At 45.9% G+C, this 27,935-nt stretch overlaps 1 protein-coding gene across 1 annotated transcript in view; it reads left to right on the top strand.

The window, feature by feature from the left end:
- LOC146179189 (solute carrier family 60 member 1-like) overlaps positions 1–27,935 on the top strand; it is a 250,908-nt gene that overhangs the window by 206,407 nt on the left and 16,566 nt on the right. The window contains exons 2-8 of the mRNA XM_084578866.1: positions 12,920–13,115; positions 15,330–15,554; positions 16,045–16,165; positions 17,816–17,919; positions 21,300–21,392; positions 22,702–22,782; positions 26,351–26,498. Of these exons, the coding sequence (XP_084434992.1) occupies positions 12,920–13,115; positions 15,330–15,554; positions 16,045–16,165; positions 17,816–17,919; positions 21,300–21,392; positions 22,702–22,782; positions 26,351–26,498 (968 nt within the window). The remainder of the gene's footprint in view (positions 1–12,919; positions 13,116–15,329; positions 15,555–16,044; positions 16,166–17,815; positions 17,920–21,299; positions 21,393–22,701; positions 22,783–26,350; positions 26,499–27,935) is intronic.

The following is a 27,935-nucleotide window of genomic DNA, read 5'->3' as shown; positions in this document are numbered from 1 at the left end:
CCTCCCAATGTCGCGACCTTGTCACGGCCGAGGTCATCGCCCTTCCACCTAATCTCCTCTTTCTCCAACCCTCGCCTAGGTTTCTCTGCAGCGCGCGAGCAGACGACCCCGTCGCATTCGTGTGCTCGTTAATGCGCTAATTGTTTCGTTCATCACGAGCCCCCTTTTCCTCCACGACCATCTACAGCGTTGCCCTGCCCGTTCATTTCGGATGCTTTTACGTGCGCGTGTGGTATTCAGCTCCTTTCTTCCACGTGCAGCGAGGTACTATCTTGTGACACGACTGGACTCACTTGCGCCCGAGGCTGTTCTCACGGCTGGCCGTCCCAGGGACGAGGCATCGCGCGCTTCTGTGTAGGAAGCCGCATGTAGATGTGCTGCATATATGCAAGACGCCTTCAGCCGGCTGGCGCGGATGCTATGTATACTATCTCGTTGCGCGGATGCGTTCTATCTTGAGGCAGTTAATTTCGATGAAAGAAATCGCATTCATAGATTGGCCGCGATAGAATTTGCCCCTGGGGAGTAAGGTCATTGTTTCAGTTTCGCGTGTTAGGAGTCCATTGTCTTTGCGGAATCTCATCGTCCACATGTCCTCCCCTCCAAGTGTACGTCTATCGTTCAAAACAAATGTCTAGGTATCGAAACAAAAATAAGAAACCTGCACTTTTAAAATAATACGTCCATCACATACACACCAAAAAAACTTTTTGAGATGTTTATCTTTGAGGTAAACAGCGGACATGCACTGCAGGAAAGGCTGTTTCCATTTACAGAACAAAATAATAAAGAAGCGTGCGAATGAGAGGACGTCACTACGAAAGGAGAACACAAGCCACCAAATGAGAAACGGAAGAGAAATTTGGGCATGCGTATTCGTTTCCAGATAAGTCAATTTGGGGGTGATAAAAAATGCGCAGTAGTTTTCAAAAAATTTCAAACCCTATGATTAGCTTTCCGGGGTTCTAAAGGGGTGTTTATGGCATACATCAAGTTATAGATCCTTTTAGGGTAAATTGAACCCTTGCTCTCATCTTTCACGACCATCTGGCCATCAGTGTTCCCGTATTTTCTCGAAGCGCATATATCAGAAAAACCATACCAATAGGATTGGACTGGTTTTATGAATAAAGATAATAAAAACTTGACAAATGCAGCAGAAAAAGATAGACGTTGGCCGTGATAACTGCTATATACTTCTCTCTCTCTCTTTTTTTAATACTGATTTGTCATGTGACATAAGATGGGGCTTAAATATACGATAAGAGATCGTAGAGGCTTTTTCCATCCAGAACACCTAAACTGCCCTAGCTGTCGTTCGTCATACAGACGGAGAACTCTTCTTCACTAGTAGCCGTTTGTTCAGGTGCGTGCAGTTATAGTAATCTTGAAGTGTTCGTTCTACGATCTTAGGTATCTTAGCTGCAGACGGGGAGGGTGGGGGGCAGGAGAGGAGAGGAGACAAGGGTCAGAAACGTCGAACTGATAGTGAAAAGAGGACGGGGGAAAGAGTAGATTCAACTATGTTGGTCTTTTTCGAGCGAGAGCGCGCGCGCACACACACACACACACACACACACACACACACACACACACACACACACACACACACACACACACACACACACACACACACACACACACACACACACACACACACACACACACACACACACACACACACACACACACACACACACACACACACACACACACACACACACACACACACACACACACACACACACACACACACACACACACACACACACACACACACACACACACACACACACACACACACACACACACACACACACACACACACACACACACACACACACACACACACACACACACACACACACACACACACACACACACACACACACACACACACACACACACACACACACACACACACACACACACACACACACACACACACACACACACACACACACACACACACACACACACTTCAGGTTGGGTATGCAACACGGCTTGCTCTACCTCTAGCATGAATATTTTGGCACAGTTTCGAACCAGATGTGAGTGGTCACTCTCACACTGTAGATACAAGACGTGACCATTTGTCGTGCGCACTGTATGAAGGCATACAATAGAACCCGAGTGGCACCCGTCGGCTGCTTTGCGTTGATAGGCAGCACACGTTCTCTCATTGCGTGGCTACCAGGCGAGGAGCAAAATGGATGCCTAGCCCGTCTTCAAGGTGTACACAAAAAGGCCCACCATTGTTCTATCCTGGGTGCAAGTTCTGCCATTCGGCGAGCAGCACAGAAGCGCTTACGTTGTATGGGATGCTTCGATGCCGGTGCTTTAGCTGCGCATTCTCGGTACACTTGGGGCACTGACGCAAATCTGGACGAACGCGACAGGCTACGGCTGACTTACGGAGCTGCTCCCAGTGTTAAAAACGCAGCATTCGAATAAATCAAATGCGTTCCCCAGCATACTTGCCCTAGCGGACTGGATACTTGGAGTGCTTTGAACGAATGCTCTGTGTTTGAACGAAAAACTCAGCGTCACCTTCTTAGCGCCCCCCCCCCCCCCTTTTTTTTTCAATTATATGCCGTTATCAATGTTTATGCCCGGCTGTGTTCACTGTCGCTTTGCTGTGCGCTAATCATTCATGCTTGCAATTCACGAGATATATATTGCCTTTTCTTCGGAATAGCTTTTATTGTGGTGTCAAATAAAGCCCTCACAAGGTAGTTAGATTGTCCGGTTAGAGCTCACTGGTAACCGAGCTTAGTGGTGTGCAATCGGTGTTCCTGAGACCATAGCTTATCCTGCTGTCATTGATTCGTCTGTACGGCATAAGTATCCCGGGTATTCGCTGTTACGGGAATTCGTTCTAGCGGATATCTGAAACTACGAGTAATCTCTAAATGAAACTTGACAGTAACGGCTAGTGCATGTATCGTTCCCTCCTACTGAGTTAATTCGGCCGAGAACTTTCTTCTGGGAACCGGCGTCGGCCTCTGCTGCCACCGAAACCCCATTAATCTGAATGTGATGCTGGCCGACCCGGATAACGGCCCATTCTAACCTGTTTCACTTAAGGTTGTAAAGTACTGGTTAATTGTATGATGCAAGCAGCAGCAGCAGTGACGCCCAATGCTCCAGGGCTATCGCCTTGGTTGCGCAATCATAATTAATCGCTTGCGAATGGTTAACGCTCTACAGCAGCAAGGAAATGACCTTTGCAGGGAATTACTAACCTGACACCGTTTCGTCTGCCCTTAGACGTGCGAGTGAGTTAATTTGGCAAATGGTTACGTATAACTGCTTGCGTCACTACGGTGTCGCGCATGTCAGAAATGAAAGCTCCCTTCTCAGCGACGACACGGTACAGGGCTGCAAAACAATTGCGCTCACTGATTACTTCCGCGTACTAGAAAGCGTTACCACTGGTGTCGCTCTCCGATTCGTCACGTCCTAATTGAGGCGGAACTAGAGACCGCCGGGTATAAATAGGAGCTTTTGCTGTAGCACCAACACGCGGAGATAATGCGAGTCGCGTAATCATCACACACGAAGATGGCGATAACAAGCTCCGTCTCCCCGCCCCGCTCCCTCTCTTTGTTCGAGTTGCAGTCACCCACACGCGCGCATTGTTCTATTTGCGTCCCTCCTCACACACACGGCGTCGTGGGAATGCCGCGGAGTGGCGCCACAGGTCAAAGGGCCAGTGCTCGTTCACACTAGCGACCTCTGGCTAACGGATTGCGGCGTGGGTGAAATAAAGTTCGAAGAGAGCGGCTTGCTGGAGACATTCTTTTTATTGTTCTTTGGCTCTGGAAAGAGGCATATGCTGACTGGTCTCAAAGCAGCACAGGGAATATGTATTTTTTTTTCTTCCGAAGGCTCGACGGAGGTGTTAAATACTTTACGTTAATAAGATCGTGGCTGACAATTTTCAGTGTGAATGTAGCATGCAGCCTTGGCTGAAATGCCAGTTTTATTCATAGTCCGAGACATTTGTTTCATGCCTGACAAGCTCATTCTAAATTTGATTCGTTTAGCTCAACGCACCCCTCTAACATGCGACGCCGGAGTTAATGATCCTATAATTTCTTTCACCCTAACGCAAATTGATTTCATTTCAGTGTACCAGAGTAGACGACTATGCAAGTTGCGGTGGTGACTTGCCCTGCTCATTTAATGATGGTTTTACGACGCAGGAGGGCAATGTTATTCGGGCCTGCAAAGCTGCTTGGGCACTGGTTCGGCGAAAAAAATGAGTTGGCACCCTACCTAAATATTGAATTATGGTATATTCCTTCGGGGTCCAGAAGAGACACCTTCCAACTTCTGCTTGAATAGATGATGAAAAAAGGAGTGCCATTACTACGCGGGTGAAGAATTTCAGGTGATAGTCTCTCTTTCGCTGTTGTATATATGTTTCGGAACTATAGCGGAGCAGACGGATACTCGTTCCTCTTAATGGCATTTTTGCACTTTCTTTATGAGTACCAGCTCACGCAGACCCTATTTGGAGTATCATTTCACGATCCTTAATTACAGCTTAACAGTATAGCCAAACTGGCGAGTTGGCGATATGTTTTGAAGGGAGAAACACAGCACGAGTTGTGAGTCAGCCCTAGTCCTGTGATTCGTCTGCACCTGTCTTCGGTTCTCGAACTGCTTGCCCCCACAATTAAGTTACAGCCTGTTTCTTTTATATACTAAGACATCACTTTCAATATTGCATTCGTTCAAACACAGTTACGGACCTAATGAATCCATGCGATTCAGGTGAAGGAGCACGAACGAAACCAGTAATATTTTTAAAGTAGATAAATATTTCCTTTCTTCTAGCAACATGCCACGTCGTTATGACAATTTTTGTTCTAGTGGAAATGACTCATGGTGCAGTAATACAAATTAAATTGCGCCCAACCCTTAAATACACGTACTTGGAAAAATATTTCGGATTTCGACTCGCAGTCGTATGGCTTTGGCCACTAATATCATGCATGACGTCACAGATGTAGCCCCCCCCCCCCCCCCCCCCTTTTCCCCTTACGTAGAGACAGCAGTATTGCGGTAGCTCACCCAGAAAGCCCAATTCAAGCACACACGCTTTCACAGGTGCTTACGATTTTCGCAAGTGCATCCAGGAATTCGTGAACGTCGTACTCCCGGCAAAAAGAAGTGGTTCTTCCGGGTCATCCATTTGCCAGTACGCGTTGTCGCTGACTGGCGTTTCGTCAGCGCAAAGCTTCGTGTGGCACAGGTCGTACATTTACGACAGCCCCTAGGCATAGACAAGGGATTTCCAGATAGCGTGCGTCCTTAATGGGAACAAGAGGTCAAAGGGCATGTCGTCGTGTTCGAACATCGGATGATATATAGGAAGACGATTGAAAGGAAAGTTTTTCCTACACTTCATATGTAACAGGATGCGCCAAGGAAGTACGCGGCAGTTCATACAAGGCATGATCGATAATTTTCCGCTTAAGAATTGAGTAGATTATCTCTATGCCTTAACACAACTTTTATTCTGACATATAATGCTGGCTATTATTTACCGAAATTTTAAATGCTTTTGTTACTGTGCGCTCAAAGCTAGCTATAGATGAAAGCCCAACATCAATCAATCAATCAATCAATCAATCAATCAATCAATCAATCAATCAATCAATCAATCAATCAATCAATCAATCAATCAATCAATCAATCAATCAATCAATCAGTTTATTTCCACTTTTGTTTACAAAAACTGAGGGCGGCAAGATAAAAGCAGTCATTACGACCGCTTGACAAGCCTCGCCACCCCTACGAAGAGGCAGTTTTGTAGCGACTGAAAGGGCGAGATTGATATACACTTGTTACACACGGAAGAAATAGAAGGTAAAAGACGCATACACTCAAAATTATCTGGGTACATCTGACGCATACACTCAAAATTATCAGGGTACATCGGACGTTCAGGAATAAAAAGACAGAAAAAGAAACAGAAAGGGAAAAGAAACATAGTGGTTGCATAACATTACAATTCAATACATGTTTGCAGAAGCACAGTACAATCAATTTATTCAAGGAATGTGTTCCGAATAGCTGCGGAAGACATACTCTGCAACTGGTCGTAAAACGGTGTGTTTAAATACTTGGGGAGTGTATATTTTAGTGTAGAAAGACCGTAATTTGTTCGGCATCGCGGTAAAGAGTAGGTAGGGCTTTTTCGTGTCGTATACGGCGTTTGGTGTCGTGTAAGTACCACGTGAGGGGTAGCTCTTATTTTCAGAAGGAAATAGGTTAAGTGTGCGATATTGCGCGTTTTTCTACTGAACCAATACTGCAACACGGTTACGTTCGGTCCTTAACTAAATGACACCTGGTTGAATATTAAGCTAAGAGCTCATAGCATGCTAATCTGAAGGTTTGGTAACATGCCTCTCAGCGAAGCAAAAAAGAATGCTCTACTGAAGGCATAGATTTATACCAATCAAAACGAAACAAGTGCTATTATCTGATGGCCCCAGCAGCTTCTCTGAAAGTGTTGACATCGGCTTGTATGCAGTGTGTTTCAACCAAGTTTGTCAGCAGTTAACGAAAAAGGCTTTGAGTTACAAGAGCGCATTCTTCGGCACAGCAGTTGTTAACGGTGCTATCTATGAGAATGCAGGTAAGACGTGTGAAATAATAAGCATGGTTAACTGAGATTGAAAAGTGAACTTGTAACCACTACAGTCAGTTCTTGCTTAAGCGAGATGTTAGCTAACAGCAAGTACAATTTTTTGTCAGTTCTAGATTTTTGAAAATGCCATTCTCCTTGTCGCTGCGGAGCACCTCAGGAGCGGAAGCGAAAGGGCACGACTATACTCCGTTTCGTACATCAAGTGCAACACTACCAAAGCTACAGCTCTTGTTTGCGCTCTCCGCATCCGCGATAAAAATTAGTGCCTGCTCTTGACGAGAGAAAATAATAGTTGCTTTGTCTGCAAGCTTAATACATTTTACATTTGCCATCAATTTCATAAAATGCACCTTTTTTAGGGAGAAGAGGTCGGATTCGGTTAATTTGTATGTTTTTTATGTCGTTTTTGTTCGTGCCGCGTTTTGCTGCCCCGCAACTTTGCCAGCTGTGCCACCAAATGGCGCTAGCTGTGCCCTCCACGCTGCACATCTCTTTTTGAGAAAATGGTTCTTTGGTGCGCATTTTTTCTATAAGATCCGCTCTGTGAAGATGTCTAAGCATGCGAAGCATGTTATTGCAAACGTGTATGCTCGGAATAGAGCCCGTTTCGGCAGGAACCACTCGCCTACAGAACGAGCGCGTAGTGATACGCCTCCTGTTTTTTTTCTTGCGGACTACTTGCGTAGCTTTCGCTGCGTTGCACCTGATGTATGAAATGTAGTATAAAAATATAGCACTAGACAGGTATACGACGGCACGTGTCACAGAGGCGCAGGTGTCACGTGCTCTTTCCGCCGTTCCCGAGAATGGAAGCGGAGGGCAGAAAGAGCTCGTGATGTGCACGACTCTTTATGACGTTTCGTTGTAGGCGTGGTCAGCGCTCTTTGTGACCGCGCAATTTCGCTTCCGCCGTTAAGGTCCCCTTATTTCATGGCTGCAGTGACGAGAATGACATTGTTGAAATTTTAAAAATAAATACGTACCAGAGTTATTGTGGGCTACAAGCCGCTCGATAAACGCGTAGTCCAGGTCTTATAGTTAAACAGCGCAAAAATTGATACTATAGCTGTGTGCAAACGCACACTACTGCTGACAATGTTGTTCAAAAAAAAAAAAAGCGCTCTTTGCAATGGAAAAGCATATCTTTCAAAATTGCAGCTATTCTGAGATGAAACGCCCTGTTTTCACACCTACATATTCGCAGGCTTTTTTTTGTTCTTATTACTTAGCGATTACCATATGCGTTGTGCTCTACGTTTGCAGTCTTAATGATATCGGGGTGAAATATACAGGTAGCTTCGAGGCTTGTGCGATGCATAAGTATTCCGCTAGCCTCCATTGAAAACCACATTCTCTGCTCCCGCTGTAATTTTTCTGCACGACTTTTTTTTCACCATTATTAAACGGTTTTTCAAGTCAGGAAGATTTACTTGGCTGCATATGAAACCTGATTTCTCTTGCTCTGTTCTCTGCGGCGGCTGGATAAAGTAATCTCAAAATAACAGCTTGAGGGGCTAGTTGGTGTTGCATAATACCCAGAAATGTGGCGCCAAACACAAACACAAGCGTGTGTTGTGTCTCTTCGCTTGTGCTTGTGTTTGTTGTGCCACATTTCTGGGTATTATGGCTAAAGTAACTTGCGCGCGTGCGTGCTGTGTGTGTGTGTGTGTGTGTGTGTGTGTGTGTGTGTGTGTGTGTGTGTGTGTGTGTGTGTGTGTGTGTGTGTGTGTGTGTGTGTGTGTGTGTGTGTGTGTGTGTGTGTGTGTGTGTGTGTGTGTGTGTGTGTGTGTGTGTGTGTGTGTGTGTGTGTGTGTGTGTGCGTGCGTGCGTGCGTGCGTGCGTGCGTGTGTGCGTGCGTGCTTGATACCGGGACTCCAGTTTTGAAGTTAAAATTGCACAAAACCGAGGTGTTCTCCTTCAAGATCCGCTGCGCAGTTCTAGAGCAGTCGACTTGGCGCGCTCGCGCGTAGTAGACACCCTCTGTCACGTGCTCCCTGTTTACAGCTCTGCTTGGTTACAGGGAATAAAAAAAAAACGACCAGAACGGTACTGTTCGACACAAGCGGACACGACGCTTCGCATATGGATGAAGACTTTTGGGTGGAAACAAGCGCATGCTGATACGTGGTTGACCTCTGATCTGCCCCCTTCGAACCCTGATGCCGATGATTCTTGGTGTGGAGAGGGTTTTTAGGTTCCTAGAAGAGGAAATAGTTTGGGCAGATTTATTAAAGATTAGCATGGGCGACTTATCTTTAGCGCCCTTTTCTCGTTACCGCCATGAATATGGGCAGTTTGAAAAAAGCAAAATAAAAAAGGCCGCAACTGGTTTGGTTCATGTTTTGTTACGAAACAAAGATAGTATGTTAGAAAGTGTCTCTCCGCGAACAGCCGACACCGTGCGCGCGCGCGCTTTGATTTACATCGGTGAGTTAAGCTACAGGGTCACAAGAGTTAAGTTTGGCGGAGTCTCACGATGGCGCCGTTTGTCTCGCACCATCCTCGACTACTGTCTGGAATCCCGAGTGCGCAGTTTGGTGGTTTTTATTTTATACTTTCTTGCTGGTACTTCTTTTTTATGCGCCTAATGTAGGCGGAAGTCATCGATCACGCCCTCTTCTCCTCAGTTTCGAAAGAATCCCCGATACTTGTAACTTCGACTGAGTTCGCGCTAAGTCCGCACGATATATTGTTGAGAAATTTGACTCCTACGGCAGAGCTCGGATTTGACATAAAATGCCAGCGTTCGATTGGCTCAGCTCGGCTGCACACCACATGAAAGGTGACGTTTCTCTAGCATCGTTTACAGCCCTGGTGATTACAGTGACAGCCCTGTTACTTGATACAAGCCTCTTGTGGCTAAATACCGATACTCGTTGGACAAATCTATACTTCCTCATCATGCCTCGTATATTTGTTCTTTGCGGTGTTGTTTTCCCATGCAGTAGTTACCTAGTCACAGTGTACTTGCAATCAGGGAGTGATCAGAGTGCTCCAACGTAGTTGCCTGTGCACAAACAGCGTAGCAACCAGTACACTCTGAGCATCTCTACAAAGTGGTTGTTTTGTGTAGTTCGACTGCCTGCTCGCAGTGGTGAAATGATCGCCCAAGTTTCTCATAATATATACTTCGTTATGCGATTACTCGTACTTTTCGTCTACGTATTTGGCCGCGCATATGCGTCCGATTAAATATGTTTCCGAAATCGTGGTTGCAAGTCTCTCAGTCCTGTCGTCCTCCTTTTCCTGCAAGCATGGAATCAAACTAACTAGAACAACAATTATTACTCAAGTCTCTCAAGACACGGATGCCCGTAGCATATGTGGTAGAGTGAAAAGTCCTCTAGTGAAAAAAAGTATTGTAGCTGCGTCTACAAAACATATATCGCGCATGTTTATGGGATAATTGAGAATTGTACCTTCACTACATCAGACAAACCACCCATGTTTCAAGAGGCCATTTAGGTGATCGCTAAGCGGCGCACTAATCTGTCCAAGTTCCGTTATTGCAAAGAAAGCCCTGTTCTGGATATTCATCAATGTTTCTCTTTTTAGTTGAACCTTTATTTACAGTTGAACTGGTTTTCGCTGGTCGCCTTCGCACCGGCTATCAGTTCAAATATTTTCTACAAGTAAAATTCACGCTACACTTTATTAATTAATTATTTTTGTTTATTTTTTATTTGTCAAGCTATTAACTGGCTGATTTTAATTAGGAGTGCAGACGTTATCGCTGGATCATCACTTTTTTTTTTACGTTCCGAGCTAAGAACTCTATTTACCGGCAGTGTCTTTTAAGCATTCTTGAATAAGATTTACTGCCACCTTCACTTATTTATGTGTCGTTCGTTCCACGGACAACAAAATAACGGGCAAAAATTGTGCCATTTTCTATCGCCGTTTTCCCCCGTTTGAACCGCACTTATAGGCGTTTGGTTGTCAGGTACAGATTTGTTGGACGCCATTTTTATTTGCAAGGTGACTGTGTAATACTGTAAGGTACCGCCATGAACATACTGATGGTAATAGTCTCACCTTCCAATTTTTAGCAAGACCGCGCTTTTATATTTATCCTACGCTTAGACAAACATTTAAGACTGCATAGAAAACCATTGGAGCGCATCTTTGAAAACAATGACAGAAAACTGTAAATGTTCTATCTACGAATGTACATTGATTCCCACGGTGTAGCGTATGCGGCAAAAACTGTGCGATACTTCCTGTTCATAAAAGGTGCTGTTTCTAGTTTCTGGGTACGAGTGATGACGGCACATTCATAAAACACTTGGTTGCTCTTGCAGTTAACCAGCCGATCGGAGCACATATAGTTGCTTGGTTTCCAACACGTTTGCTCGTCTTGGTTCCGAATAGAAAGCCTTTTGTTAGAGTAGAAGGAGCCCATCTACGGGGCACTGAATGCAAATCGTTATATGTATCTCCAGACCAAATACAACTTTACCATTGCATGCCTGTTGTTGACTAGATTGCCTGTATTCGTTTTGTCCGTCAACAGCAACAGCCCCGTTGCGTTCACTGTCGCCAGTCTGCAGTTAGTCTGCAAGTTAGGCTGTTCACACAAACTACCGAATGCCCACCTGACTCTCCACCGCCCGCTGTTTCGCGTGACCGTGTTATGCTTTCGTAATCAGCTTCATTATTTCCTCAATCGACAGTTGTCCGAACAGCGCACGAAGCCTGCGTCGCGAACTTATTCGTATGCGTGTGCGGGCGCGTATCAAATAGCTGACGACGCTGTGCGGGCTAGGCGTGCAACTATTGTTCCGTGATTGACTTCCGGCTTTGTGTATCTCGGTTCCGTATACGTGCCATTGTTCATGGGCCTGACCGTTGGCGCCCTGCAGAAAAGAATTGGTGACTGAGAGTGGGGCCATTCTACACGCGCGTGGAATATCGATTCTTTCGGTGAAGACGTCTCCGGTCGCTGATGGAACCGTAGTACGCATCGGAATCAAAGGTGCACGAGGCCTGTAGATGAGTGGCGAGAGTTTGATGTTTGATAGTGTCTTCTGCGGTGAGTTGTGCTCCCCGCGACTTGGGATCACTTGCCGTAATGCAACTCCATGACATCCTCGGTCGTTCCCAGACAATATTGAAAAGGCGCACCTACAGTCATTATTTGTGTTTGTTAAATTATGTGACCCGCCTTCCGTGTCTGAAGAAACAGAAAAGTTATCTTTTCCAAGGAATGCAATCTTGTTACTTTAAATATTTAAAACTTTCAGACGTCATTTGAAACTTTTTAAAGGTATTCCCCTTCAAGCAAACACTGTCATGTAAAAAAAATTGTTTCCCATTTAAAGTTCTATAAGCGCGTACAAAGTACACGACCTGCAAAGTTTTATTAATGCACTTCTTTAATGAAAATATCCGTCTCTGCATTTTTCGCAATTTGATTTAATTTTTAAGCAATATTTTCAGTGCAATAAACTTGCAGGCTACTTCGTTCTACGCATGCCTACGTTCCCTCAATAACTAAAATGCGGTATTCCTGAACGTATCAGACACATTTTCGTTGCGCTTCCCTTAAGAGAGCTCTCACGGAGTGTCCTGCGTAGATGCGGGCTACTGTAATCCATGTAAGCTTATATTTGCAATGTTCAGGTGGCTCCCACTTGTTCCAGTGTATTAGCTATACAGCGATGGTTGTGTGAAGGCGTGTGTCCATTCCGCTGTAGCTGTAAGCGAGGCTGGCATAGGTAGATATAGAAAAGATGCAGCTGTAAGTGGATGAACGGACAAAAGAAAGCAGGATTTAACTTAGCTTTGCCTATGACCCTTATGGCGAAAGCCCTTTCCTACTTCTTCTCTTCTATCTTTTCTGTCTACCTGTTCTCTTCTTCATCTACCTTGCGTGCTTGAGTACTTGTCATAATTTCATTTCTTTTCTTTGGCTTCGTCGTCAGCGACATCGGCATCTCAGGGCTCTTTTCCTTGACAATCGAGAATTAAGGCCTAATTTCACGAAAGGCGAAATTATGTCGACGTCACAACCTGTTGCGACGTCTCGCTGACACATCTCGCGGAATCCCGATGACACATCTCACAGACGTGAGATATTCACCATGAGTTTTTAAAGGCTTCCGCCTTAAAGAAAAAAAGCGGTCATGGGAGACCGAATTCAACAATGCTAGAATGTGATGATATATAAAATTTCCTGCATTGAAGCGCCCTCTTAACAATAACATTGGTGGTTTCCTAATCCCCTGTTTCCCCTCTATTTGCCTTGCGCAGGCTGACACCCAACCTGACGCTGGTGCTGGGAACGGCCATGATGACGCTGACGATGGCGCTGATCCCAGTGTGCCAAGTGCTGGCCGTGCTAGCCGTGGTGCTGGCCATAATGGGCTTCTTCATGGGATGCATCGACACCGTCTCTAACGTGTACATGATCCGTATATATGCCAAGGATGTATCCCCATTCCTGCAGGTGAGTTTTCCCTCTTCCCGAAGGTCCTGAAGGACCAGAGACGGGAAAAAATGGCTACCAGGCTCGCCTGTACCGCAAAATGTGCGAGCTGTCTTTTTCTGCTCTCTCACGAATAACATATTTAAAGTTATTACTGCGTTGTAAAGAGCATAAAAAGGAAACGCGGTAGCATCATAATACAAAAGCAAAAGTACACGCGTAAGAACAATGGGCTAACTTGCTGATTTTGAAAGCGCACGTGAGCCGTCAGTAATGCTTGGCTCCGGTTCTTTTCAGAGTACAAATTACAGGCGCCGGTTCATAGATTCCGCATCGTCGGTGTAGTACCCGGCGTAGTGTAGTTGTAGGCTTAACTAGCCACCTGCCAGCAATGACAGGTATTAGCAGGGAGAGAGATGGGCGCTTAGACAACGCGGCACGGCGGCTGCGTCGACAAGGGGTTTTACAGATCAAAACAGCGCAAACTTCACAAAGGACAGAGAAGGGCAGACGAGACACAGGCGCTGACTAACAACTGAAGGTTTATTGTTCTGACACCTCGGTATATATACAGCAAGCATCAAAAACAATAACAACAACAAAGTCTGATAGACACTCATCTCAGCCAGACATCAAGCAGGAGCACCATGATCATCCAACACCCGATAGGAAAAGCAACTCCTTATCCTTCATAGCCCCTCTGATAAGGAGTTGCTTTTCCTGTCGGGTGTTGGATGATCATGGTGCTCCTGCTTGATGTCTGGCTGAGATGAGTGTCTATCAGGCTTTGTTGTTGTTATTGTTTTTGATGCTTGCTGTATATATACCGAGGTGTCAGAACAATAAACCTTCAGTTGTTAGTCGGCGCCTGTGTCTCGTCTGCCCTTCTCTGTCCTTTGTGAAGTTTGCGCTGTTTTGATCTGTGATGAACCAACTAGCTCGAGATGTTTTCTTCAAGGGGTTTTAACCGTGTGTTTAAGGGTGCTTAACCCGTATTAAGCACGGTTTCGCATGATTTAGCAATGCTGCTTGAATTCCAAAGACTTTCATATTTCGCTGCAAGAGTAGACGCAACACCGCCTTCACGACCACTGAATGCGCCTTTAACACCACCTTTTCATTCCGCGAATACTTGTATATTTTTGTTTAAGTTGGTATTCGGGAAAGTAAGGCGCCGTATCAGTCTTATTTCTCAGCAGATATCTACGCTTATCTCAGTTGAATATGCCGTTTGTTCGACTACCTGTCGATATTTTGTTGGTTTTCATATAGTTCTGGCTGTACAGAACAGGCTGATGTTGGGAAAGGTTGAGAGTCACCGGAGAAGGGGTAGGCAGCGAACGCGATGGTTAGATGGCATCCTCGAGGCGCTGCAGATGAAGTTATGTGTAGTCAGGAAGATAGTGAGAGACCGGAAAGCGTGGCGTGATATGGTTCATAGGGTCACAAAGAGTCGGACACGACTGAACGACTGAACTGAACTGAACTGAACTGTACAGAACACGACAGGACGTCATGTCGTAAGTACTTTTAGCTGTGCCATGCCTCCGGACACAGATGTTTGCAAGCATAGTGCCCTTACCTGTACCCATGCGTGCCAGTTGTTCAAGTTGGATGCTTCCTTCTATCAAAACGAGGTTTCTTCTTTGATAATTCAGTGAAGTGGCAGATAGTTGGTTTGTCATTAATTAATAAGCAGCGCATCCAGAATACACTCATCCAGGAAGCATGTTTCAGGGCTTCCATACTGAAAAACCGAAAGTTATACCGGGCAATAACCATAAAATCTGATCAAATCGCTTAGACTCTCACACGGTGCACATCATTGTCATAAAATATCGTACATAATTTATGATAATTTACAAGAAACTCTGAGACCTTATGCAATTATATGCGACTTGTATGTGATTTGTTATGTGAATTGAGTGAGATTGTGTGAGAAAATGTGATGTTATTGCCTCATACAATTTTTTTCAGCTCGTGTCGCTTCTTCCAGTCTGTATGTATTCCTGGTTCGCTGCTGCTTAGTTCCTTTCTTTGAGAAGTACTCATCTCACTCTTAAGTTATCTAGAGGTGTCTTAAAGAAAGTTAGAATACAACGGTGCGTAACTTCTGAACCAAGATAACACGCTTACATCTTTAACGATGTGGTTGTCAAATGCGCCGTACGGCCCAAATCAGCCGAATAACCTTCAATTCCTTAACGAGTTTTACGGTGCTGACGTCACATGCAGGCGTTGCACTTCTTCTATGGCATCGGGGCGTTCGTGAGTCCGATGATCGCACAGCCTTTTCTACTGAACGAGGACTGCTCGCTGTTCATCGACAACACATCGGAACCCTTGTTCGACCAGGAGGACATGGGTTCGTCGGCAGGCTCCTTGCCGGCCAACTCGCTGGCCGAGGCCCAGCAAAAGACGCACATCGACTACGCCTTCTGGATCATGGCATTGCTCATGGCGAGTGAACACTTTGGCCACCCTTGTTTGCCGGAGAATAACGGTATGTTTCCTCAAGGGCCCGACGCGGTGTTCCAGCGGTGGACACGGTGACGACTTGTTCCTGCGCGCTACGTCTTCTCCCTAAAGAGATGCAATGAAAGGTTGCTCTGCTTTAATTCAACATCAAAACAATGTCATCTAGCCTGAGTGACCGATTATCTTCCGGACAACGATGTGTTACGGTGTGTAGTGGCGGTCTTCTTGGAGGCATCAGGCGTTACAGCAGCACAAACGCATTACAGATTCATGTTTTCGCTGTTGCTATGTGTTGTTATCCTATGAACTAGTGATGGGGTGAACTTAGCTTGATTCGGTATTAAACCTTTAAAAATGGGACATAATTCTTACTCAGAGATAGGTGAAACAATATATGAATATATTATATATGACATTGAAAGAAGAGCTATAGCAGGGACTGCTTTAACTGTTTCCTTCCTCTTTCCCAAAGGTTCCCGTCGTACTGTTGGCACTGTCTCTGGTGGGCAAGCAGTGGTATCGACGGCGTCTGGCAGCCCAGGATCCGGGCACTACCAAGCAGGCCTGGTACGAGTCCGTGGATGACCCGTCCGGTAAGTACAGGCGAAATGCGACACGCAAGCTACTAGCGCATCATACGTCACTTCCTGTGGAGTTCAAGGAATCGCACAGCAATATGCAAGTTTTTTGGAATAAAATTTTTAAATTTAGATCAGCATAACTGCTGATAAGGCGGAAGTGTTAAATGGATATTCTCTGCCCGATTGAATGAGAGGCTAGTTCATATGCACCTACGCTGACTTTGACGACGACCTTCAGGTCCGGGGGCCAAGCCCTAGAACACGTCAGAGCAAAAGTCGTGTTGTTTGTCGAGTGCTTGTATATATGTATCGCGTGTATCAGGTCCGCTAAATGAAACCTCCTTTTGTGTTCAGAACACGAGTCAAGAGCAAGCTGTGCTCAGTGTACTAATCAGCGAAACACCCCTCTACATTCTTCTCAATAAAGCGTTAAGTTGCAGATTTGCATGCTTGAAAACGTCGATATTCACAGCTTTGCATCTTTAGAAATCAGATCGAAAATTTGAAAGTCTGTTACAAAACTATGGCATTTATTCCAATTTAGGTCTATATGCTTCCTTAAAAACACAAAAAACTCCTAGATTCGCTTAGAGTCGAGGATCTATGATTTAATTTCATTATGCACGATGACAGCTCACTAAAACTGGAAGAATAGCCCATGGGTGTACTCCCACAAAGCTTTATCAAAAGATAGCATCATAGTCATTACTGCACCTCGTAGTAGCCGGTGTAAGAACTTGAGAGGAGGCCTGGGACTTCAAACGGGAATTTCTTTGGTCGTGGAACTTCGTCTTGCAAACCGTCCTGGCAACCTAGCACTGGATACAAAAGGCGCTTGAAAGCCCCTCGGGGCGCTGGCGTTATAGGGTTTTAGCTCGCGTTATTCTATAACTGCGATTGATAACAGTTCCCACTGATTGCTTTTCACCTGAAGCTTAATTTCTAAACACACCTCTGTTTTCTGTCGTCCTCTGTTCCTACCGGTGCCACATCACCGGTGTAGTGAAATCTGCGCTTGGCAAAGCTGGTACATACCTCGCGATTATTGGAACCACCTTCCCCTAATTAAGGTTCAACGTCGAAGGCAACCTGCGTTTTAGTAGCACGTTATGCTCACAAGAAATGTATTTACTTTCACATTATTGCTTTCTTAGGTTTTGTTGCACAGTGTCTGCAATTCTATAATTATTTGAGACAACCCTAGCGTAATTTCATTTCTCCGTTAAAATCTTTGACCGATCTTCTTATGAATACCTTTGGCCTATGGATAAATAAGTAAACAAATTTAGCGAATAATAACAATGGCTGAACCCCCAAGTGTAATGAAACTGCGCACAAGTATACGCACGCAAGTACCGTTATCAGAAATTAGAACCGCTTTCTTCTCCGCCAATGCAGCTGTTCGGCCATAAAAATTTATGTGATTCTTCTATATTGCACCTTTATATTATTGCGTTGTTATATCGTTGCTATGTTTTCAGTTGGCATTTTGACCTTGCTTTGATATAATACGTTCCATAGGGCCGATTGCGATGGTTACGTGAGGAAGCAATATACACATCTTTGAACATAAATATATAAATATTCATTTTTAGGTGCGTACAGATGTGATTACTGGGTTCATTTGCGATGCATATTTTCTCTTCTTTGCTGCTCCTGCAGTGCCAGCTGTTCCTGACAAGACAGGGAAGGCGACGGGTACCTCCCAGATCATTCTCGTCGCACTACTTACGGCCGCCATGATGTTCCTCTACGACGGACTTCAGGTGACGACATATTACACCGTCAACAGCAGTGAACAGTGGGGCTCGATGTGAACTCTGGTGACAGGAAATCGATCAGAGAACCATGTCGCATGTAGCTAGGACTATCTTAGAACACACCGATACAAAATGGCGCGAAAAAAGTATATTTACGAATCTACAATTATTTAGGAGCTATTGACGTCGGTGCTTTTATTTTATTTCATTGACCTTGTTTCATGATGTTTATGATAAAACAATAAATCCATCCCGAAATGTATAGAATTCATTTCAAGGCCCAGTGTGTTATTGCAGTTGCATAATATTATATAGGGTATGCAGCACTTCTAAAATGAGCAGCTGCCATGCAGCAAAACTGGCCTTCAAGAATAAATATTCGCGAAACACAATACAATTCGACTCAAGAATAAGTAATGATATTGCTGCAGACATAACAAACACAGTTCAACGACGTTTGCCTACCCCAATCACTGCGTCGAACGTATCTGCAGCTGCACTGTACAGTGCCAGCGATGTGATCCCAACTAAATATTTGCGGGATACTGGAGCTCCGCGTTTAAGCATTCGAAAGTACGTGCGAATGGCTCCAATCGGCGGTTCCCTGTGAGGACCATAGTGCGCGAGCATGTAATTTGCTATTTGCTTAAAACTAATCCTTTCATTTGGACCTCTATCATCTCAAACATCTCATCAACATACAGCCGTAAGCTATCATGTTGTATGAGTGACAATGCACATCATACCGGCTGATATATGATCCCGTTTATACCAAGCCGTAGGGATATGCCTCCTTAACCTGAGTCCGTATTCCAAGATTGCGTCGTTATCGAAAGTGTCGCTATCTCCCCGACCTCTATCTGATTGGAGGATATGAATCGAGGTCTGGGAGATAACGACTCTTCTGAAAACGACGCAGACTCGGAACACTTGTCCAGAGGTAGCCTGTCTGACTCATGATGCAAGGCTCCCAGATTCGGTTCTAAGCTCGCTCTCTCACCTCGCCATTTTTAATGCTGCCGGGGCGGAAAGCATGACATACAGTCCTGAAAATACCCTCTGAGTTCACGTTACTAGCCCATTATGAAAGTAGCGTGGACCTTTTCATATTTTGTTTCATAAATGATACCTTTTTGCGACACCCCAGACTGCATGACACTGGAAATAACTGTCTACATGTGGCCAATCTTGTCGTCAATCGGCAACTTTTGCTCCATTCGGCTGCAAACTTTCTGCCTGCAGACCAGAGGCAGCTGCAGGGCCCAGAACCGATGTTAGAGCACCCCACCAAATAAACACCACGCTTAACTTCGGTTTCTGTCAGGTTAATGGTGAACTCGAGGCAATGAGGCTAGAGAGGGAACACTTTTTGCGAAAGCAGTTTATGACAGCCGGTATTTAAGCGTGTCCATAACTCTGCGTCGTTGTAGACCCCGCTGTCAACGCGCAACTGCCCGCAGCCATGAGGCCACCAAGAAAAAAACAGGAATACTCTTTAGCTCTTTATTAAAGGTATGGCGACACTGTGACCTGAGGACCTCTGGGGCACTGCCGCACTGCGATTAAAGACCACACGGCATACCTCCTGGCTTGTAGTCAAGTTGCACCATCGTGCCGGCATGGCCTAAGGTTAGCGTGCCTGGCTGAGAACCTGAGTCGCCATCACAAATTCTCACAAATTTTCTTCAAGCGAAAATCATTTACTTTATGAGGTAACTTCGTTTGAGACAAGCTGTTATAGTGGCGTGATTCCGTTCTCTCAACGGTAGGGTCTAGGGTGCCTCAATGCCTCTCGCCTCCGCTTCCAGGGTGAGGACACCCTTTGTACCATCCCGCGCCGCCGTTTTCCCCTCGTGCGTGCGGCGCGGCGTTTCTACGTGGTGCTGCGGCGTTTCGGCGCGGCATTGCAACGCGCAGCTTCGGTGCGGCCTTCCAACGCGGTGTTCCGGCTCGGGGTCCCGGCTCAGAGTTGCTGCGACGTCGTGCCCTCCAAGCCCTAATCGGGTCCTTTCAAAGCTTAGACTTTGCCGCAGGGGGCCCTCGCTCTGTCGACATGACACCAGTAGCCAGGAATCCGACACTGACCTTAGTAGGGTCTAGGGTGCCTCGATTTCTTTCTCCTCCGCTTCCAGGGTGGAGACACCGGCGGCATGTTGGGTCCCACTCGCCCGTTCGGAAGCATTTGATTTCGACCACCTGTGGATCTGAACGCGCACTGACATTCAGGAGGTGAAGTGCACTGCTCCTGGTCCTCCCAGTCGGAAAAAAACTACAGAAAATTTTCTGATGTTACGACAAAATTTCTGTGCGGTTTTTGACGGGAAACCTGTTGTGACAACAGAACACTCTGTAGTAACATAAAAAATTTCTGTAGTTACAGCAGAAAAGTGGTACAGATTTACTGACAACAGAAATATACAACAAAAAAACTACACAACTACAAACAAACCTGATGGTTACGACAGAACTACAGGTTATTTTGTCGTATTTTTGACACAGTTCTGCAGCTTTTTCGACTGGTGGGGCTGGGAATGGTAGGCCCACGCCATTAGCGGAGGAGTTTGGTGCGGCATCCACGGTCATGTGCCGGACTCCTGGCTGCTGGTGTTATGTCGACAGAGCGAGGGCACCCTGCGGCAAAGTCTACGCTTTGAAAAGACCCGATTAGGGCTTAGAAGGCACGACGTCGCGGCAACTCTGAGCCGGGACACCGAGCCGGAACGCCGCGCTGGAAGGTTCCACCGAAGCGGCCTAATAGCCTAATAGCTAAGTGTCATCTCTGAAAGTTTCCTCTGGAAGAAGCTTGCTTTAATTGTTTTGTTCTGTCATTTAGTTTATTTCGGTCGATTTTTATTTTTACACAAGTGTAAGCATATTTGTCAGTGTTCTGACGTGCATTACATTTTCTTTATTTGACTACGCGTATTACTATAGCCAGCAGTTGATTCCTAATTTTTCTACGTTTTGTTTCGTCCTTTGCTGAGATGAATACTAACCAACTAGCCTAACACTGTGCACCAGAGAGCCGTAGCCTAAACATACATTTGGAACTCGTGGAGAAATTTAGTCCAAACTGGAACAACATAGAATTGAGATACTTTGCAATGTGAATAACTATTACAAAAGCTCACCAGGACAATAACGCAAGTAGATAAGAAGACGCAGACACAGCGCTACTGTTCAGTAAGCAAGATAGCACTTCAGTACAACTGATCATTGGGATAGCAGAGATGTGGGCTCCTTTTCTTGTATTGCTGTGCTAACCCTGTGAGCTGCGGAAATACTGGCCCAAGCTGCTACTGTCTTGTCTTTATCTGCAACCGCGAATTTGTGACCTGTTCCGAATATCTGCGAGCTCTACGCGTTTCTCTCTCTCCCTATCGCAGGCAGCATACGGTGGCTACATCTACTCGTACGCTGTGAAAGGTGCTGCGCGTCTTCCGAGGGCCGACGCCGCCTACCTCAACGCCCTCTTCTGGGTCAGTACGCGCACTGAACAGCACTACTGCCACTGCTGAAAGGCGGCAGCTTGCGTATTCCGTGGTTTATGAGCCCTTAACTAAACTCATTGTCGGCCGCGAAAACGGCCTTGGAAACGGTGGGACGTCTAACGACTAACATCATTTAGAATTAGTTTTTTTTTCCTGAACAATAAACAGCAGAGGAGAAACGTTTGGCTTCTTTCATTTCCTAGTGAAATAACCGTATGAGTTACAATAACCTCATACAGATTTCTCATTCAAAACGCATACTAAACACATACAACCCTCATATAATCTCCTATATTTCTCATAAGTTGAATGATATTTGTATGAAATAATATGAGATATGTATGAGTTTTGTATGAGGTTAGTATAAGAAATCTGTATGAGGTTATTGTGACTCATAGGTTTTTTCACTAGGAAGCTTAATCCGAGCGCTGTTCTTCTCCTGCATTTGCGCCTCCAAAATAATCGCCATGAATTGCCGAGGCCATGGCTGACCTCGGCACCCGCAACAGCAACTTCACCATACGCTGGCCCGGCCGCACTATTACGTCGTTATGACGCTACAGAGGAGCCGTCATGGGGACTCAGTGTGCCGTCATCGTCGTCTACATGTCCGTTTCGATGTCGTAACTTGCCAGTCTGAGAGACAAGGAAGGAGCGGGTCCTTTGAATCAATCTCGAAGTTAATGGTCCTGATGGTGTTGCTCCACATGACAATTCAAAGCTGCGAGTGGTGACCACAGATTGCCGCCGTGGTTGACACTGCAAAACCAGCCGCTTCTGCATTTTCCTGTCCCTAATGTTAGAGGCTCGGTAGACTGTGTGCGCATTGGGTTTAGCTCTTGCTGCCTTTAATTTGCTATGCTCATCTGTTTCTTCCAAGGCACTAACCCTGCATTTTTCTTTCAGTAAATCAATGTGATAAGTGACTAGACATCTGAACATCACCAGTTAAGTTCTGCTGTTATGAGATCTTACTATGCAAGACATTTTTCAATGTTCTTTTCTTCCGAGCGGTGAAACATGCATAAATATATTTAAGAAATGTACATTGTTGGGCTAGGTAGCGCTTTTCCTTTCTTTTCTGCACTGATTTGTATATTTGTTCGCCTTTAGGGAACAGCTTTCAGCTTGGTTGTCAATTAATGAACTGATTTGCCATTGTAGCGAGTAGTTACCATGACATTGGCCAGAGTTGCGCTCACGACATTGGCACGACATCGGCACGACATTGGCACCACATTGGCAGACTTGATAAGGGGCGAATATAGTTGCTCTCCAACCGCGTTCCTCTTTGCAGGGCATGTTCGCCATGGGTCGGCTCATATCCATCGCTCTGGCCACCAAGCTGGCTCCGGCACTCATGCTACTGTGCAACGTGGTGAGTTCACTCCTTCGTCCCCCAAAAACCCTAACGAGCACATTTTTTTCAACGAGAAATTGTTCATGAACGCACTTGTTTCGTACGCCGCAAGATTGTACGATACCAATAAATATATTCTAAGGATTTCCCTCAGGACGCTTAAACATTCTCGCTATTTAATCTCGAAAACGCGCCCCGTCGGCTTTCTATGGCAGCCCTAATCTTTCCATGCAAGCGAAGGACGAGCTTTAAAAGCTACATTGTGCTACACATATCGAATGATTCGACCATTGCCATCAATGCATACGTTAACAGGAGTGGCCTAGAATGTTCTACACCTGTGCACCACAATTACTGCCAAAAACGCTCCTCAATGGTTTTTTTTGGGATGGCCTTAGCTACTCGGCGCAAAAGTAGCAAAAAACTTAAAAGTAAGATGTTGCTTCCAGAGCAATTTTACAATTCCCGTCGGTGTGTTCATAACAGTGTTCTCAATTTTCCGCATCGTGTCATAATTGAAAAGGATAACCAAGAAAAATACACTTGTTTTCCTCGGAGACATTACCGCTTCGAGGACTGAGTACTCAGCCCCAAGAAGGGGCAGCTTTCATTGGCAGTTCTGTCTATCGCTACACTTCTGTCCGCGGTTTCTTTTGCCTCCGCCGTGGATGCAAAGAGGAAGTATAACCTGGCGCAGTGTAATGCAGAAATGCATTATAAGGCATGCCTTATTTCCACGGACACTTTCTGCGTCTGCTCTGCTGGGCTAGCCTGGGCAGTCATCTAGGCCTGTCCTTATCATATATCAAACTCCAAAACTATGATGACCTGGTAAAAGAGCATATTATAAGCAGCCACTTATAAGGTGTTTAACCAGGAGTGGTGTAGTGGCTTTTAACAACAACCTTTTTGTAGTTAGAAGAGCACTTTTTCGGCCCAGAATTACCGGCGGTGGAGTTTTCCAGGTGAACAGGCTTGTCGACTAATATATGTAGTTAATATTTTACCTATTACTGTCAGTATCTTTATTTACAGAGTGGTCTCCTTCCCACCATAAAATGTGTATCTGCCCTGGCCCATGTGCGGATCCGAAATTCCATGCTCTGCAGTGGCGACACAAATGACATTTTCGAGTATCAAAAAATATTATGGATACTACTTACAGTGGGCTACAAAGCTCCTCGCAATTAACGAGGACCCTAAATGTAAATTTTAAACAGGCAACTATTTAATATTAAGCTCACTAACATGTCTAAGCTGTATTGCAAGGTCAAGAGCTTGAAGATAAGGATGGTGTACAAAAGGGAGAAATACGGTAAGCATGACATGGAGGCGGGGGAAGACCACAACTCGGCGCTACTTTCAGTACTTTCTTCAAAGCACATGCATCTCGATTTCTACAGCCACCGTTTAATGCAAATGGGCAGCTCATAGGTTATTAAAATACTTGCAATACTTGGCAAGCTGAGGCAGCCACTGCTAACACGCTTAACAAACCAAGCGTTGATGCACCATTCGCTCACCTAAACAACTTGAGCTAACACTGCAGTGCTGCTTGGAGACTTTCTGAAGGCGCTTCATTTCCGAGTATCACTTGAGCAACGGGATTAGCCCTATAGTTGTTCACATTCTCGGAGCTTATGTATCTTTTCAGAACGCAGCTCTTTGGCGCCCGTTCCTGCGTTTCGCGTCGTCGTCGCCGTTGTCTCTCGTAACCAGCTCCCCAGCCGGGCAGCGCGCGCTCCTGCCGCCACCGTTCGCCGCTGCGTGCACTCCACCACCATCCCTTCTTCCTGCGGGGGTGGTGGTGGCGAAAACATTTATTATTATATTTACAGAGAGGTATAGACACTAGGTGGGATGCCTAGACAGGCACTTCAATGGCGTTTGCAGCAGCCCGGGTGCGCTGCGCTAAGGCGGCGACGGTGTTCTCCGGTTGCCAAAGCGCCGTCTCGGCATCATTGGATCACGGTGCGTGCATCCCAATCCGAAACGCAAAGCCACGTTGACTTGACTCGCTAGCGGCATCATCAGCCAGTCGCTGCTATCTCTTCGCCGCGCAACGTTCCTATGGGCCCATGAGTTCTGCCTCCCGCGACCTCCTGATAACTTAATTGCTTTCTTCGCTCCTCCTTCAAGGCCGTCCCTGTGCGGCGGCAATCAGAGCGCCGGATCGGTGGCGGGGGATCTCGATATGTGCACCGCCCTTACCAAAACGCATGCCTCAATCTATCGAAAAGCTGAAACAGCTGATGCGCTGCGCTCAAATTTCGCATTAGGAAGTAACGAAATCGTCGGCAATTTTTTTCCTCTTTTTCCTCTTTTAATGCGTCCAATGAGGACTTCTTTGTTCGTTTTTTCTGTTCTTTCCTTCTTTCTTTCTCCTCATTTTATTCCTTCCCTTTTCGCTTTTCATTAAATTTTTTGCCCCGCCGGGGTGGTGCGGTGGTAAGAAGCCCGACTACTGTGCCGTAGCACCCGGGTTCGAACCCGACCTCGGCGGCAGCGTTTCGATGGAGGCGAAACGAAGAGGCGTCCGTGTGCTGTGCGATGTCAGCGCACGTTAAAGATCCCCAGGGGGTCGAAATTACTCCGTAGCCCTCCACTACGGCTCCTCTTTCTCTTTCCACTTTCGCTCCCACCTTCCTCCCTTCCCTTAAGGCGCGGTTGCGGTGTCCTTCCTATAAATAAATAAAAAAATCGCTTTTTATTTATTGCCTCATCCCTCATGTGACCAAAAAGTATGACGAGAAAACGTCCTAAAGGGACTGTTAATGACCCAGCGATCAATAATAATGAAATCACTGATAAATAATCATTATAATTAAGATTGTATTAGTCGTAGTCATAGTTATAGTCATAATAAGTATATATGACCATGACTATAACTGGTTCATTCGAAAATGCGTTTCATGCGCACCTGGCGTTCGTTATAACCTGTAATGAATTTTATATTGGGCAAACTGGCAGATACTTTGAACGTCCGCTTTCGAGCATGTCCGCATTCCTTGTGCAGCCCTGGGGGGCCATTCCTGACCCTTAGCTGTCAGAGTTGCAGAGGCTGCAGTATTAAGTTCAATCACACTGAGATTAAGGACGAAGAAATTGAAAGTTTGAAAGAGAAATCTTCGAGGCGGTTGCAGTACTACTACTAGAACCAGATAAACATGTCAGTGCGCCTTCGGGGGATCCATATTTCAAGGAGAACTGCTGTTTCTTTCTGCCTAACTCTAGCCTGTCTTGTTTATATTTTGACTTGATGACTGTGTCATCTTCACCTGGAATTCTTTTTCATGCCTTCACGCGGTAGATGTTATTTTTTGCCAAAGAATCGTTGTTCTCATGTCATCACGCTCACTTTGTGATTTCTGACGGATTACACATGCCTGCCTAAGATATGGTATTATTTTAAATAATTGCGCGGCTGTTGTGACCTCCTGGTGTTTTTGCCTGTCCCTGTCCCGTGCATTTTTGAGGTTGCTGTTATTCATAAAGACGTAATCTACGTAGGCAACCCTCGCTTTCCAAGCATACGATTGTGCTCAGCCAGTATTCCTCCTCTCTGTCTCTCTCTCTCTCCACACAGTGCGGCTGCACCCTGGGCGTCTCGCTGATGCTGTGCTTTCCCTGGAGCAAGGCTGTGCTCATTATGGGCACTATGCTCATGGGCGTCTTCATGAGCAGCGTCTTCCCCACCGCTCTGTCTCTCGCCGAGCATTGCATCTACGTGTCACGTGAGTGTCGCGCCACCTACCCTCCTCCCGAAGAACTGGTGGGAAGCTGGACAAACGTGAAACGAAAATGGGAACTAAACCAAAATTATTTCTCACTCGAAGAGGGAGTCGTTACTCCTTTGTCCAAGAGATTAGTCGTGTCTTCAGTGCCTTCCACAGACATCGCATGAATACAGAGTGCACATTCTCGGGCACTGCTCTTGCAGTGCCTGATAAGCAGCTTGGCAGTAAAATACTGCAGCTTTACAGCTTTAGCTTGATGTCATGGTCAGCGCCCACCGAAATCACCTAGTGAGTGTTCAGCGTCCCACTCGAAAACGACGAAGGTTAGTGTGGGGCCGCCTACTGTTCTTCACTTGTGTGGCTTAAGATTGGTTTATAATTACCAGTGTTTTGAGCGTCTCCTTTTTCAAACTTTGCTGTCACATCTATTTCAACTTTGTTCTGTCCGCACGAGGCAGCGATGACGAGTTAGCCGAAACCAGGAAAACCCGGGGATTTTGCTTTTCTTTCTTCCTTTGGTTGCAACCACAACTGAGGTGATGGTGGCTGCAGCTAAAAAGGAACGGCCTGTCGACTGCCAATGCCTCAGCCACCATCGCTGCCACGTGCGGACAGAGCAGAGTCGGAAGATGTGAGCGGAAAGACGCGGCAAAGACTAGGACAATACCTGCTTTAGCAACAGATATTCGAGTCACTGCAGATGAATTTATGTGGTATTCGAAAGATAGTGGGAGACCGGAAAGCTTGGCATGATATGGTTTATAGGGTAAGGAAGGGTCGAACACGACTGAACGACGGAACTGAACTGATTCCTGTGGCATGGAGCCTTCATCAGTAGTGGCAAAAGCTCCTAGATCCCGGCCTGGAAGGACATTCTATCACCCGGTTCATCTCATAATGATGCGCCTACAAGCTGCGCTATCGCTGGAGCGGCGCATGCGTCAACAAGTGTCTTATGCTTAACACCCGCTGGTTTCGAGGTACAGAACTGATACAAGAAAAATTGTTCCGCACCTCGTTGGACCTCTCAACTGCGCCCTCAAAGTGAGCGCGACACCGTACGATTAACTTCCGCAAAACTGAAAACTGGAAAGACACAAAACTGCCACTTCCCAGGTGACACCTCAAATGCGCCGTCAGAGGAGACAAATGCCGAAGCAGAGATGAGGCGCTCCTGAGAGCATCATCTTCATGCCTCCATGTACTTTCGACGGCGAGATCGACTGTGATTTTCGTCTTTAACGTCCATCGAAACTTGTCCACCGCGGCACTGCCTTTCATTCGCGTCCCTGAGGTCGGCAGTAGAACAACACAAGGACAGAAGGCCGAAATTTAATTCATGATGTTAAAAGCAGTTGTGTTCACTCTCCAAAAACTTATAAAGACGCTTAGGTTTCGCGATGGAAGCGGGAGTGAGGTGGGTGAGGGGTGGCT

The sequence above is a fragment of the Amblyomma maculatum genome, chromosome 9, assembly GCF_055883805.1.
Source record: "Amblyomma maculatum isolate TAMU_Amacu chromosome 9, ASM5588380v1, whole genome shotgun sequence".
Taxonomy (NCBI): Eukaryota; Metazoa; Arthropoda; class Arachnida; order Ixodida; family Ixodidae; genus Amblyomma; species Amblyomma maculatum.
The sequence above is the reverse complement of the archived record's forward strand: the minus strand, read 5'-3'. Positions and strand labels throughout refer to the sequence as shown.